Raw genomic sequence first — 12,458 nt, forward strand, 5'->3', positions numbered from 1 at the left:
GGCGAAGTGCCAGTCCGCCATCACCCAACAGCGCCCTCCTCGTCTCCGAGCGGGACAACTGTACCGGGCCTGTACATCAGGGACTCCGGCTGCTTTCCGCCGGTTATCTCAGCTGGAAAAATTGTTTCACTGACGAACAATAGTCCGGCGAGGTTAACGTCCCGTCCGCTCGAGAGCGGCCAAACCAGAAACCACAGACGACCTGCTTGCTCCCTAGCCTAGCCTGGGGTTGTCCGCGGACCGCGGTAGACGCATGGAGTGACCGCTGACCCAAGCCTGACAGCCGCCTGGCTGGTCCTGGATGGCTGATGGCGGAATGGACCGGCGCAGCTTTTGTCCGCCGCGTGCGGGAGAACATTCAATTTTTACTCCGCCGCACCGGTCACCACCACCCACCCGAGCCCGAGGGCCGAGGGGAGAACCGAGAACGGGACAACGGGTGGGACTTTGGGGGGGGGAGTAGGGACAGTCCCCGTCTGACGCCAACATGATGTTGCCTTGCTCATCAAGCCTGTCGTACAGGGCCAGCCCACGCACGGCACCGTCCGATCCTATCGGCCCGTCCGCCTCCACCCGATTCCGAGGCCCCCTACGAAAACCGTGGGCCAACGGAGGCGGGTACGGTTGCTTGCTTGCCAACTTGAGATCTGGAATCAAATCCGTGCCACAGGGCTAGTCTACATGCAACAGTGAGGCTATATGCTGTCGCGGATTGATTGTCACACCTGACAAAAAGCTGTGATGGCATAAACAGCTCCCACTCGTTTGTACAGCGCGGAGAGAAGGAAAATAAGCTACACTAATATACGGGAAAATAAGCTAAAAAAGCGCTTCTCATCTAAACGGATGGAGTCAAGCTTCTACGTTTTAAGCTGTGGGGAGGAGTGTGGGCAGGAGAAGCTTAAAAAAAGCGTACTATTTAGCTACTAGTCTCAGCTTATTTTAGCTATAAATAAGATTTAAGCTGTTCCAAACAGAATCGATGCATATTAGGATATACTCCCTCCATCCCAGAACAAGTACATCTCTAAAGTTCAAAATTTGTCCCAAAATAAATGCACATATGGAAATGGAACCACCTAATTCTAGTTGTCTTTTTCTACTTTCTCTCCTCCCAAAATGTAATGATTACATCTTTATACGGGTATATATGTAATTTTTTCACTAACAATGATCTTTTCACCCAAACTCTAGAAGTACATTTATTTTAGGATGGAGGGAGTACTACATTTGAACTAAAAGATATGCAACCCACTCGGTGATTTTCAGTAATGCACGCTGATTTTCAGTAGTGTGCGACCATTATCCAAGAACGTCAGGAGGTCTCAGGCCTTCAGGCTTCAGCAATGCACGCTGATATTCAGTTCCTGATTCTGTTTCGGACGCCAACGTCTGTAGTCTCCCTTCACGTGAATTGCTCGTAGTAATAGCACAGAACAATTGTTGATAGTGGCTGGCCTACTGGATACCAACAACACACAACGATTGCCATACAACGATTGTCATACATGAAGCAGTGAGCCTATTCATGATTCATTGCGATTTGAAGATCACGCCTGGTACGCGATTATTGAGACAAAAGCTGACATGGCACGACTAGCTTCCACACACTTTACAGGTCAAGACACTGCACTTGGGGATCAGAGTGCATTGATTCAGAAGCAAGCCACTTGCTGATTTTATACCACGCAGATAATAAAGGAAGCGCTGATCTGGAAAAAAAGAGAGTAGATTTCCAGTAATGATTAATATCTTGTCCAACCAAAGGCTGCCGGTAGCGACGTCGGCTCACAGAGGTTTCGGTGATGCAAGCTGGTCTACACTCTACAGCATACAAGCGTACCGAGCAATTCATCCTTCTTGTATCAGTCTTTTAACATCAAAATCTACGATTTTGTCTTGGTTAAAAGAAAAGGAAAACGTACCTGACTAAGATGAAGGTTTATGATTTAAATAGTCCTTCTAGTGTTTAGCTTCTTTTGAGCTGCGCTTATATTGACAAAGGTGCTAATTTGTATTAGTAACCAGTCAGTCACCAATAAGAGCAACTGGAAATAATATACATGAATCTCTTTTGGCAGAAAGGGGCAAATTGCCATTGTATGAGACACACCACATTGTATCTTACAAAGAACAGTAAATCTGATCAGCATCAGTGATGGTACATCTATACCTGTTGATCAATGGGGCTTCAATTCCCTCAAATGCCGAGACCTGCAAATGATAAATATTTAACATCATCATTCTTGTACAGGATCTCCAAACATGTGTGGATCCAAAAATAATCAAGAGTAGAAAACAAAACATTAAATCGATATAAATTAGTTGCCTTTACCATTTTGAGGGGTGACCTATGCCAAGGCCATTGCAGGTAAGTATCATACCCTTAAATCTTGTAAGGTACTCCTGAAATACAAGAGAGGACCGAGACTATAAGACAGAGTGCAGAAATGCTAATGGGAGGTGACTGCTGTCTGGCTAAAGAACAATAAAATCTTACACGCAAAGTATATTGATTGATCTCGTAACAGCCGGAAAGGTCGTATTCTAGTCGCTTAGCTGGATCACTTAAAACTGGAAAAAGAAGAGAGCCAAAGATGTAAGTTAGTAAAGTTTGTGAACAGTTCATAATTGTGGGTGCTAGTGAGGTCATCCGTTCTTATTTCTATGGAGTCACAAGAATTGTAAAGACTAAGTGCCTAAATACTATGGACAGGAAGAATACCCTTGTATGCTTCATTAATCTCCTGAAATTTAGCTGTGACATCGCTATCACCCTTATGCTTGTCTGGATGCCACATCTACAGAGGAAGTATGGGGTGCAATGAGTTTATCTACAAACCGTTTTTTGCATGGATGATATTTGCTTGAAGCACAGAGGTTGGACAGCAGCTCACCAAAGCTAATCTTCTATAGCTCAATTTGATGGTGTCGTCAGATGCGTCATAGTCAACCTCCAGAACTTTGTAGTAGTCCTGCAATTACAATGAAGTTCATGAAATAAATGCAGTGAATAAGAGATGAATTACTGTAGCTGTGTGGGAACCATATATGTCATATTGCAATGGATATTGCCAGAATATGAATAGCATTTGGATCACCATACATGTGAATTGCAGTAACCGGATAAGTAGGACATGTTACAACATATTAACAAATATCGAACAAAAACATAATAATAATAATAATAATAAAACAAACCAAATATAGGAGTGCAGTATCAAGGAAAATAGTGATAGGGTGAGCATATAATGGTATAAAATAAACCTTCAGTATGTAGATCAAAAGGTAACGAGCATGGGTTCTACATGAGACAGGTCTTGAGCACTTAACATGAGAAAGTTGGGTTTTCATGACAACTTGTTTCTTGAGTTCACACCATATTGAGCACCAGCAAACCATTAAAACAATTAACTACATGAGTTAAATTCGTGCAGTAGATAGCATTTGCTAGAAAAAGAATCCAGTTGTAGTGTCACACTAGACAAGGAATGATTAAGTCACTAACTAAGTATTTGTTCACCTCTGAAAGCAACAAATCACAACAAGCGTGGCTGGAGGCAGGAGACAATATGGTAGTCAAATCGACTTACGCAAAGCAAACATCAAGTAGGAACTTTGTCACGAATCTATTTAAAAAACGATGAGCCCAATTTCTGACCAAATTTAGCTCTTCAGTGGACCAATACAAATAAAAATCTCAGAGTCCTGCACAGCACTAACTCATACAATTTAAAAGCTTGACCAACGGTCCGGAGAGGTGAACACTCTACCCAAGGGTGGAGCTTAGTAAGGTCCAGGATGGGCCATGGCCCCTCCTCAATTTTGCTAATTTATAGAGGAAGTATTAGGTCATTAAGGCTAACTTGGAGTTGAAGCAGGGAACTAGCCCCCTCTAACTCTTGCAATCTAAACTCTATTAGATGTTGGCCCCATTGAATTTACAGTCTGCCACTGACTGCGCCAGGAGTGCAATGAAAGTATTGTTCCAACAAGTGAGCGTTACTGAAGACGACATGTTTACTTCCATCAAGCAAGGAAGCTTGAATTTGTGCAGGGACAAGGATTCTCTTGCTTTCTAAGAACCGACTGGGCTCTCATCCACTACGAAGTATTTTCTTGCCTACTAGCAAGGCTAGGAAAGAGAACGTACCCAGAATGACATTCACGAGCCATACATAATTCAGAAAGATGCCATTCAGAAATAAGAAAACATTCATTTCATCTAGCAGATACAAGGCCGGACCAGTAAGCTAACAGTAACAGAGTTCCCGTGGTAGCCGATATGCCAGCCATAGTCTGGTTCATGAGTCGTGACCAAACTACCTCTGAATTGGGATCATTTTGGCTGCTGCATCTCTGATCAGCTCTAAATTTTAAAAGCAACTGCAAATGTTGCGAAGAAAATTGAACTGAAAGTACTTGTGCGGCAGACGCAGACGGGAATGCAGCCTACAATTCAACGAGGAAAACAAGCCACTCGCCACGGTTGAGCTGAGCAATCCTAATTATGGCCACACAGCCCTGTGCAGTCCACTAGCGAGATCGCAGCAAAGCAATACTACAGTACAGCCAAAACTAGTTGTGACACTCACGCAAACGCTAAAAGCAGCTCGAAAATAAACCAATCAAAAAATAGCGCAGACTCTGTCCGCCTTTTCAGGCCAAAGTGACCACGATTAGCCGCCTCCCCTCCTGCACTTCGATAAGAGGCGGCGGCGCTCAGCCCAGAAATTCTAAATCCGGTGTTGTCTGCATGGTAGAACTGAAGCTAAAGGTCCAGGAATCAAAGCTGAAAGGCCTAGAGCACCCGATCTCTGGAAATAATCGGAGATTGAAGAGTAATCGCGTGTGTATGTTGGTTACCTTGTGGAGAGGCTCCTTGCTTGCTCCGTCCATAAACCGAAACAAATCATCACCTCGAGCTCGCTTCGCGCAGCGGGATTCCCTTCTTCCGCTCGCGCGTTGGGATTCCCGGGCCCGTCTTGGCGGATTGGGGAGTAACCGGAGTTGATTGATCGATGGGTAGGTGGGATCGGAGTTCTTGACTAATTCCCCCACCTTTTCTGTTTTCGTCAGATTATTATATTTTGCGTGATGGATATGGGATAACAGGGATAGGTGATGACGTGGATCTGACCCGCACACCTGTCCTTTCGTGTCCCGGAGGGCTCCACGCATCCGCCCGTCGTGAGGCCCTGACCGCAGAGGGCTTTGCTTACTGGGCCGGCTGAGAGCAAATGTGTAGCCCTGTTAGGCCGAGATGTACTGATACGGAAGTGGACCCTTATGTTTGTAATGCATTACCTCTCAAAAAAAAATGTTTGGAATGCATTACCTTACCCTGAAAATGGTTTGGAAAATTAGCCGAGATACCACCCAGCAAAAGAACTTATAAAAGATTGCTGAATTCCAGGTTGTAGATTAGAAATCAAACAGGGGCAGGCACAAAATGAAAACATATAATCTTTATCTTGAAACATACAAAATGAATTTTACACTCTGCAGTAGCTTCTATGAGCCTACTTTGATTCACTTTCATTCACAAAGATTATCTTAAAGTAACTGTATTTCCATGCTCCAAATATGAAGTATGACTGTCTGTAAAGCCTTTCATTTTTCTTAAGGCAACCACAATTGTATATGTATAAGTGATTGTCAGTGTGTTCATTTTGAGTTAGAAAATACAGTATCCAAATGTCAGATATGGATGAGTCTTCACATCAAACGGCCAGCGTAGCTTGCTCGTGGATATTTTTGCTGCAGCTGGGGCCACTGCACGAAGAACTGGTCAGTTATCCGTAGCTTGTAAAACAGTAAACCGCTCAACGAAAGCTTCTTCACTCTTGCAATGCTTTCAATGTAGAAAATGGAGGACCATCCCAAACCAAGCACCTAAAGAAAGACAGCGATCCAAAACTAGTTAGATACTAGAAAGTATGGCATCGACTTGAAATTTGGGATGAAGAAATTAGCCTCCAAGGTGATGTTCTATAAGGCTAACAAAAATTTGGGATGGATAAATTAGTAGTTATCATCAGATTGATGGCAATATTAACCTCCAAGGTGATGTTCTATAAGGCTAACAAAAATAAAGGTCGAAGTCTTATATGGCATCAAATAAGCGAGTATAGAAGCTATGGACTATGGTGTCAGGGCTACCTTCAGAAGGAAGGCCGAGACACATAGAGGAAAGCATGTCCCTGGACCATTGCAAAATATCTGCAGGAGTATCACAAAAGTTAAGTATTCTGAGCTCATGCTGCAAATAGTTGATATAATTTGAACAGCTACACACCACTTGTGGTCTGATTCTTATTACTAGCCACATAGCATGCAATGTGGCTAGCAATGTTGTCGCGATGGAGGTAATGTAGGATTGGCCTACTTCACGACTACGATATATCTGCATGAAATGGGCAGTCTCGGCGGTCTTCTTTCCGCCACTCTGAAGAGGCATTAAATATAATCATATTCCAGATAGTAGCTAGTTTAGAAAGTTCCCAGCATATGTTTAGTTCAATGCAACATGATACTTGAACTCCACCTGAATCAGTGATTGTTCACAGACCTCTGCTTTTTGAATACTCATGTTGTCAGTAAGTGCAGCCACATAGTACCTTGGTGTGAACCTATCCTTCTGAAGCGTTTTTACAATATCCATCATTTCTGCTGTATGCCCTCCTAAGAACCAATTCACAAAATAGTTCATGTTTCATCATGCTACAGATCTTACAGCTTAGACACTTGATTACTCAAAGAACATATGCAGCTCGACTTCGAACAGGATAATGATCTGAAAAAACTGTTCCAAGCTTCGATTCAGGTACAAGTAGGAGATGGCAACTTAGCGTTATTTTGGGTCGATAACTGGATGGGTCAGGCCTCGCCGTGTACCTTGGCTCCGGAATTGTGCAACTTGATCAGGCCACGAATCAAGAATCGACGGACAGTAGCGCAGGGGATGCACCAAAAGCAATGGATTCATGATATTGTCAGACACCTAATAGTAACTGCGTTAACTGAATACGTCACCTTATGGCATCACTTACAGCAGGTTCAGTTAACGCCCGGGGTCGAAGATTTGATGACTTGGAAATGGGATATCTCTGGTTCTTACTCCTCTAAATCGGTATGCAAGTTCTTCTACAGCACCTCCGTCAAGTTTGCCGCAGTGGAACCGATTTGGAAGGCTTGGGCACCATTGAAAGTGAAGGTATTCATGTGGTTAGCTGTCAAGAATCGGCTCTGGACAGCTACTAGGAGGCAGAGGCGAGGATTGCAAGATCATGCGCGTTGTGGCCTGTGTGACCAGGAATCAGAGACTGCAGATCCCCTCTTCTCCAGGTGCCCATTCTCTATGCATGTGTGGCATTGAGTCAGTGCGGTACTGAACCTGCACAACGCCATCCCAGCAAATGAAGTCGGACTGCTAGACTGGTGGCTCAGCAAGAGAAGCGGTGTCCATTCCGGGCAAATGAAAGGCTTCGATTCAATGTTTATGCTTGTTTCATGGAAAATATGGAAGGAACGCAATGAAAGAGTGTTTGCAAGATCACCACCAAAGGATGCCTCACAACTGCTGCAGGAGATCATTCAGGAAGGGCAACTCTGGTGCGCCTCTGGTGCAAAACACCTGGCTGCCATAGGCTGGCCGATACCATCAGGTGTTTTAGATCAGCATTTCTGATTTCGGCCTTTCTGTGCCATCTGTGTTGTCGTTGCGGTGGTGTAATGTAAGCTAAAACATGCCTAAACACGTGTGCGTACGCCCGGATAGGCCAGCGATGTACAAAACTTTTTTCTTCTTAATACAAAGATACGCAGCTCTCCTGCGTATTCACGAAAAAAAAAGATTACTCAAAGAAGCCACCAAATATTCTTCCAAGAGTGTGCGCAAGAGTCCAGTATAATAGTAATAATGCTAGAGATGTGCTACTTGAAAGTCATCCAATGTGTCAAAACAGAACAGAATTTCCAAATGGAAAAAAAAGAACTGAGCATAAATAGTAAGATATATAAGACTGCTTTGTAATTGGAAATCAGAAAATGTTAGAGATCCTGACAGTTTTAGTACTACTATTAAACAAGTGAATACGTGTTAAATAAGGCACGAATGAATATGTAGCTAGGACAGGTCTTTTGAAAAAAAGAATATGTGACTAGGACAAGACATTGTGACACTAGCAAATTGGCAACTAAGATTTCATTTGTACATGAACAAAAAAACTAAAGGAAGTCAATCAAAGTGCAAACAGATTAAAAAAAGGAATGCGCGCTGCTTAGAATTTGCTGGGGCTGATAAAAGTCAAAGCTACAAAAGGGGGACTCAAAACTCAGTTCAGGGTCATGAAAGTTGCAGGAGGAGCATGAATTTTAAAAAACTTGCAGAAGGAGCATGGTGATTCCTAGAGTTGTAATAAACATCATATATATAAGCATTACATATAACATTTGTCATTACACTAATACGTTTATAAATCAGGCAGAAACCTGATTGTTCAGTTAAATGCGGGCATAACGGGTCAGTGTCAAAAAGGACTAATCTCCGGTGTGGGTTTGATGACCTGGGCGCCTAAAGCCACTAAACATCATTTTAATTTATAATGGCACAAAACATCAGCATACCATACAGGTCATAAAACAATTTGGTAAGAAATGAATTATAAATGTAGAACCACTGAAAGTTCAAAAGTTGACCGAACAGCTCAAATTAAGGGCCTGTTTGGCAGAGCTCCACGCAGCTCCGGATCCTCAAAAACAGCAGCTCCGCCACAGAGCAGCTCCAGCGTGGATTTATACTCTCACCATGGAGCTGAGAAAAAATGTTTGGCTGAGACAACAACTCTAGATCCAGAAACAGAGTTTTTGGTTGGATTGTCCACTAATGCCCTTGGTGTTTTCCCTTTTTTTTCTCATTTTTTTTCTTCACGTGGTGTTTTCCTGTTACAGAGGATCTAACCCTACCGGGGTGCTTGGCTGCTTGCTATGATTTCTACATAGTACTCGTACTACACTCTTGATGTAACAAAGGAAAAATCATGCTGAAACACGTCGGCCGGTTGCCTTCTTCATCCTGAATGCACCAGCACGCGACCTTGCAGACCCTCTCGAGCTCCTCCATGTAGGCATCTCCGGCTAGCTTCTCGTCCAGTAGGCCGACCACGTCGCCCGCGTGCAGCTTGACCGCGGCGTGCACCAGGAAGTACACGGCGGAGCGGCCGCCCTCCTCCAAGCTTCCCCATGAAATCCCGCGTCGCCGCTTTGACGGCCTGGTAGTCGAACAGCAGCAGGCGGTGGCGCCTCCGAGGTCGCGACACGAGGTGAAGCACGGCCCCCGCAACGCCTTGGTCACCTTGATCGTTGGCAGGAGTCTCCTCAGGTTCACGAGCTCGCCGCTCCACACAGAGCACTTGGCTCCGTCGTAGAGGTTCGCGGTGCACGAGCAGTCTCGCTAGCAAGCGACCGCGCACGTCTTGTCGCTCCGTGCTCCGGCCGCCGCCGCCGCCGAGCCGTTCGAGAGCTGCACAACGTATGGCATCTTGAGGAAACCGTCACTGGGGCACTCCGGTACAGTCCACCTCGCGCACCCCGACGCGGTATTCCCCAGCGCCCACGAGCGGCGACGGAAAGAAAAAAAAAGCGAACCGGTACGGGGACGTGTAATCAATGGCATTGATGGGTAATTTTCATCAACTCCACGAGAGGTTACAAAACCAACATTTTGAGAGCACCCTCTGAGGTGCTCCGTGGATTTGGTGGATCTGGGAGCTAGATTTGGGTTTTTTGCGGATCCGGATTTCACGGAGCTGGACCGTTTGGATGGAAAAACTGGGAGCGCAGCTGTTTTTGAGGATCTGAAGCTGCGTGGAGCTCTACCAAACAGGCCCTAAGATATCTTTGTCGAATGACAAAGCACGATTTAAACAGTACTACCTTTAAAAAGAATACTCGGGGAAAGAAAGGTAATCCTTTAGCCTGTCAAGAACGATAGTGCTAAGAGCTCCTTCCAACATCCTATCATATAACATTATGAATCTCATAGCTATTCACGCAGCACATAAATTAGCTGAAACTTTAGCAAGTAGCTTACCTGATGCTTGTGGGTTAGTCGTCAGTCCAGATGAGCTGCTGCCGAAACGCCGGCCGCTGGTACCTGCCACTTCATGGCCTGCCGGCCGTCAGTGATGGCCCCATGGATGCCGAGCATCCTGCCGCCTGCCTGCCCTCCGTGATCCTTAATTTAGCATATTCATCTGCAAGAATATTGGATGTGCTGTTTTCCCCCGTCACCGACATCTCTAAATAACCAACCGCCAACAGCAATCTCTTCACCGATTTAATCGCTGTCAGCCAAATACACGCCCGGGGCGGATCGGAGTGGTAAACAACGACTGTGAGCCCACTTCTGTTGCAACTGCAACGGCCCCAACCTTCCGTCCCCGCCTTCTACCCCTTTTTGAAGTTCAACGCGTGGTGGCAGTGGCACACTGGCAGGGCCAACCGTGCAACATATTTTTCGGGATCAACACAGTGCAATAGGATGCGGATGGAGTTGCTCTCTCCCGACAGCCGCACGTGCAAGCACGACGGCCGGCGTACACGAACACAAGGCTTCGTATGCATAAGAGCAAATGAGAAAAACAAAATACCATGTACTACCTCTGTCCATATTTTTTGGTAAAAGTAAAGTCATGTATAAGCACAATCCATCCCATGCGACGGCCCGTCCTTATCCCCAGCTACAGTGTAGACAGGCGAAAAGAGTGAGTTCAAGGCGACGGCCGTTTCTGACGGCGATTCTGCTGGTCCTCTTCCTTTCCGACGGCTGGTTCGGCGTCGGAGAGGGAGGAGGACTGACGAATCTTCGTACGGATGTATATAGGTTAGGTAGGAGTCTATTTAGGTCTAGGGTTTGCTCTGCGTTGGAGGTTAACGGCGGAGCTAAGGTTTGCCGGAGGAACGATGTCATCGATTTTGTTCGCCTGCGAACAGAAGGGGTGGCGTTCGTTCCTCTGCGGGTTGTGTTCCTCTCACCGGTTGTCGGTGACGGCAGCTCGACGGGGTAGATTTTGCTCCTCCGGGATGGATCGGGTAAGATCCTCTTCTTGATTTGTCATGTGAGGTCGGTTTGGGTCCATCTGAATGCTAGCAGATGGGACTCTTCTTCTAGGGTGCCCTCTTTGGAGGAGTTGCTGGTGTTCCCTCTGTGTGTGCTCGTGCTACGCTCTGGATCTTTTTGGGTTGGATGTTTCACATCCATGGTGGAAGAAGGAGGTTGTGGGGTCAAATCGACGGGGCCGACAGCTAATGGCCTTCTACCGAGGATCTCATGCAGTTTACCAATGTTTGGAGTTCGCCCTTTGATTTGCATAGGTGAGTTTGGAGGCTTGAAGTTCCTGGGTGCGGTCCGGCAGTCATGGCAGTGGCTTCGGCGCGAAGATGAACAGTAGGGTGCTTGTTGTAATTTTCATTTTACACAGGAACTTTACTGTAAAACTAAGATGTTCTGTGCTACCTGTGATGTTTTAATATAAGTTGCATCTTGTTCTCGCAAAAAAAAAAAGCACAATCCATCCCATGGATTTCCATGGAGGCCTAATTCATCCCAGAGGTCTCCCCCGCATCGGTCTTGGCATGTGGCAACCGTTGGATCTTACTATTACTATAATTGGAGGCTCTTTCGAAGCCACCTAAGATCCTAGGTGGACACTACATAAAAAGAAAAAATACAAGAAATTCTCAAAAAAAATCTGACCACCAATCGGTAGACTCAAATCATCATAGACATTGGACCTATTATATTTTAAAAAATTACCCACCTATGCAATTATGATAATAACCTAAAGTAACCCTTTAAATTTATATCTAAATTACCCACCTCTGCTATTATATGAAATAAACTAAAATAACCCCCTAATCTTCATCTAAATTACCCACTTATGCCATTATAAAAATAATTTAAAATAAACCTCTAAATTTGAAACTAAATTGCCAACCACTAATACTTAAAAAATAACTTAAAATAATCCTTTAAATTTGCACCTACATTACCAACATATGCAATTATTAAAAATAACATAAGGTAACCCTAAATTTGAATCCAAATCACCTCTATTAAAAATATACCTCAATATACACCCACATTTATGATTCTAAATTGTCTATTTCTTACACTATTAGTATATGATATAATAATTAAGATATAATGTATGATGTGTGTCACCATTTATAAAGATACAGAGGAAGTGGTGATAATATATATTTCTATGTTAAATATTATAGCAAAAAACTTAAGGTCCATTAAACAAATTTAATGCAAATTGAAAACTTAAAGATTTTAAATGTGGATGAAAATATTATAGGGTAATTACTAACTAAATTCTATCACAATTGGATGTAGATAATAGGTGTAATCTATATAAGTGATATGTTCTAAATTTAACAAATAAGAGGTA

At 44.3% G+C, this 12,458-nt stretch overlaps 2 protein-coding genes across 6 annotated transcripts; both read right to left on the bottom strand.

Annotated features, from left to right (window-relative positions):
• Positions 1–958: 958 nt before the first annotated feature.
• On the bottom strand, positions 959–5,001 carry LOC117833766 (uncharacterized). 5 transcript variants are annotated; one of them, XR_004635550.2, is made up of 8 exons: positions 4,867–5,001; positions 2,898–2,975; positions 2,726–2,801; positions 2,501–2,574; positions 2,336–2,406; positions 2,174–2,214; positions 1,926–1,984; positions 959–1,712 (listed from the first exon to the last, which is right to left on the bottom strand). XR_004635550.2 is itself a non-coding variant. In XM_034713388.2 (7 exons), exons 1-6 carry the CDS (start codon positions 4,897–4,899, stop codon positions 2,181–2,183), a joined length of 366 nt encoding a protein of 121 aa, XP_034569279.1. In that variant the 5' UTR covers positions 4,900–5,001; the 3' UTR covers positions 959–1,712; positions 2,174–2,180. The 5 variants fall into 5 exon arrangements, 3 of the variants coding, with proteins under 3 accessions (XP_034569279.1, XP_034569267.1, XP_034569262.1); XR_004635542.2 differs by having other exon boundaries at positions 959–1,824; XM_034713388.2 differs by lacking the exon at positions 1,926–1,984.
• A 208-nt stretch (positions 5,002–5,209) lies between these two features.
• On the bottom strand, positions 5,210–9,124 carry LOC117851760 (uncharacterized). Its single transcript, XM_072291426.1, has 5 exons — positions 9,067–9,124; positions 6,548–6,684; positions 6,299–6,436; positions 6,163–6,222; positions 5,210–5,895 (listed from the first exon to the last, which is right to left on the bottom strand). The coding sequence occupies exons 1-5, from the start codon at positions 9,122–9,124 to the stop codon at positions 5,719–5,721; spliced, it is 570 nt and encodes a 189-aa protein (XP_072147527.1). The 3' UTR covers positions 5,210–5,718.
• Between the last annotated feature and the right edge of the window lie 3,334 nt (positions 9,125–12,458).

Source organism: Setaria viridis, chromosome 1, assembly GCF_005286985.2.
Source record: "Setaria viridis chromosome 1, Setaria_viridis_v4.0, whole genome shotgun sequence".
Classification (NCBI taxonomy): Eukaryota; Viridiplantae; Streptophyta; class Magnoliopsida; order Poales; family Poaceae; genus Setaria; species Setaria viridis.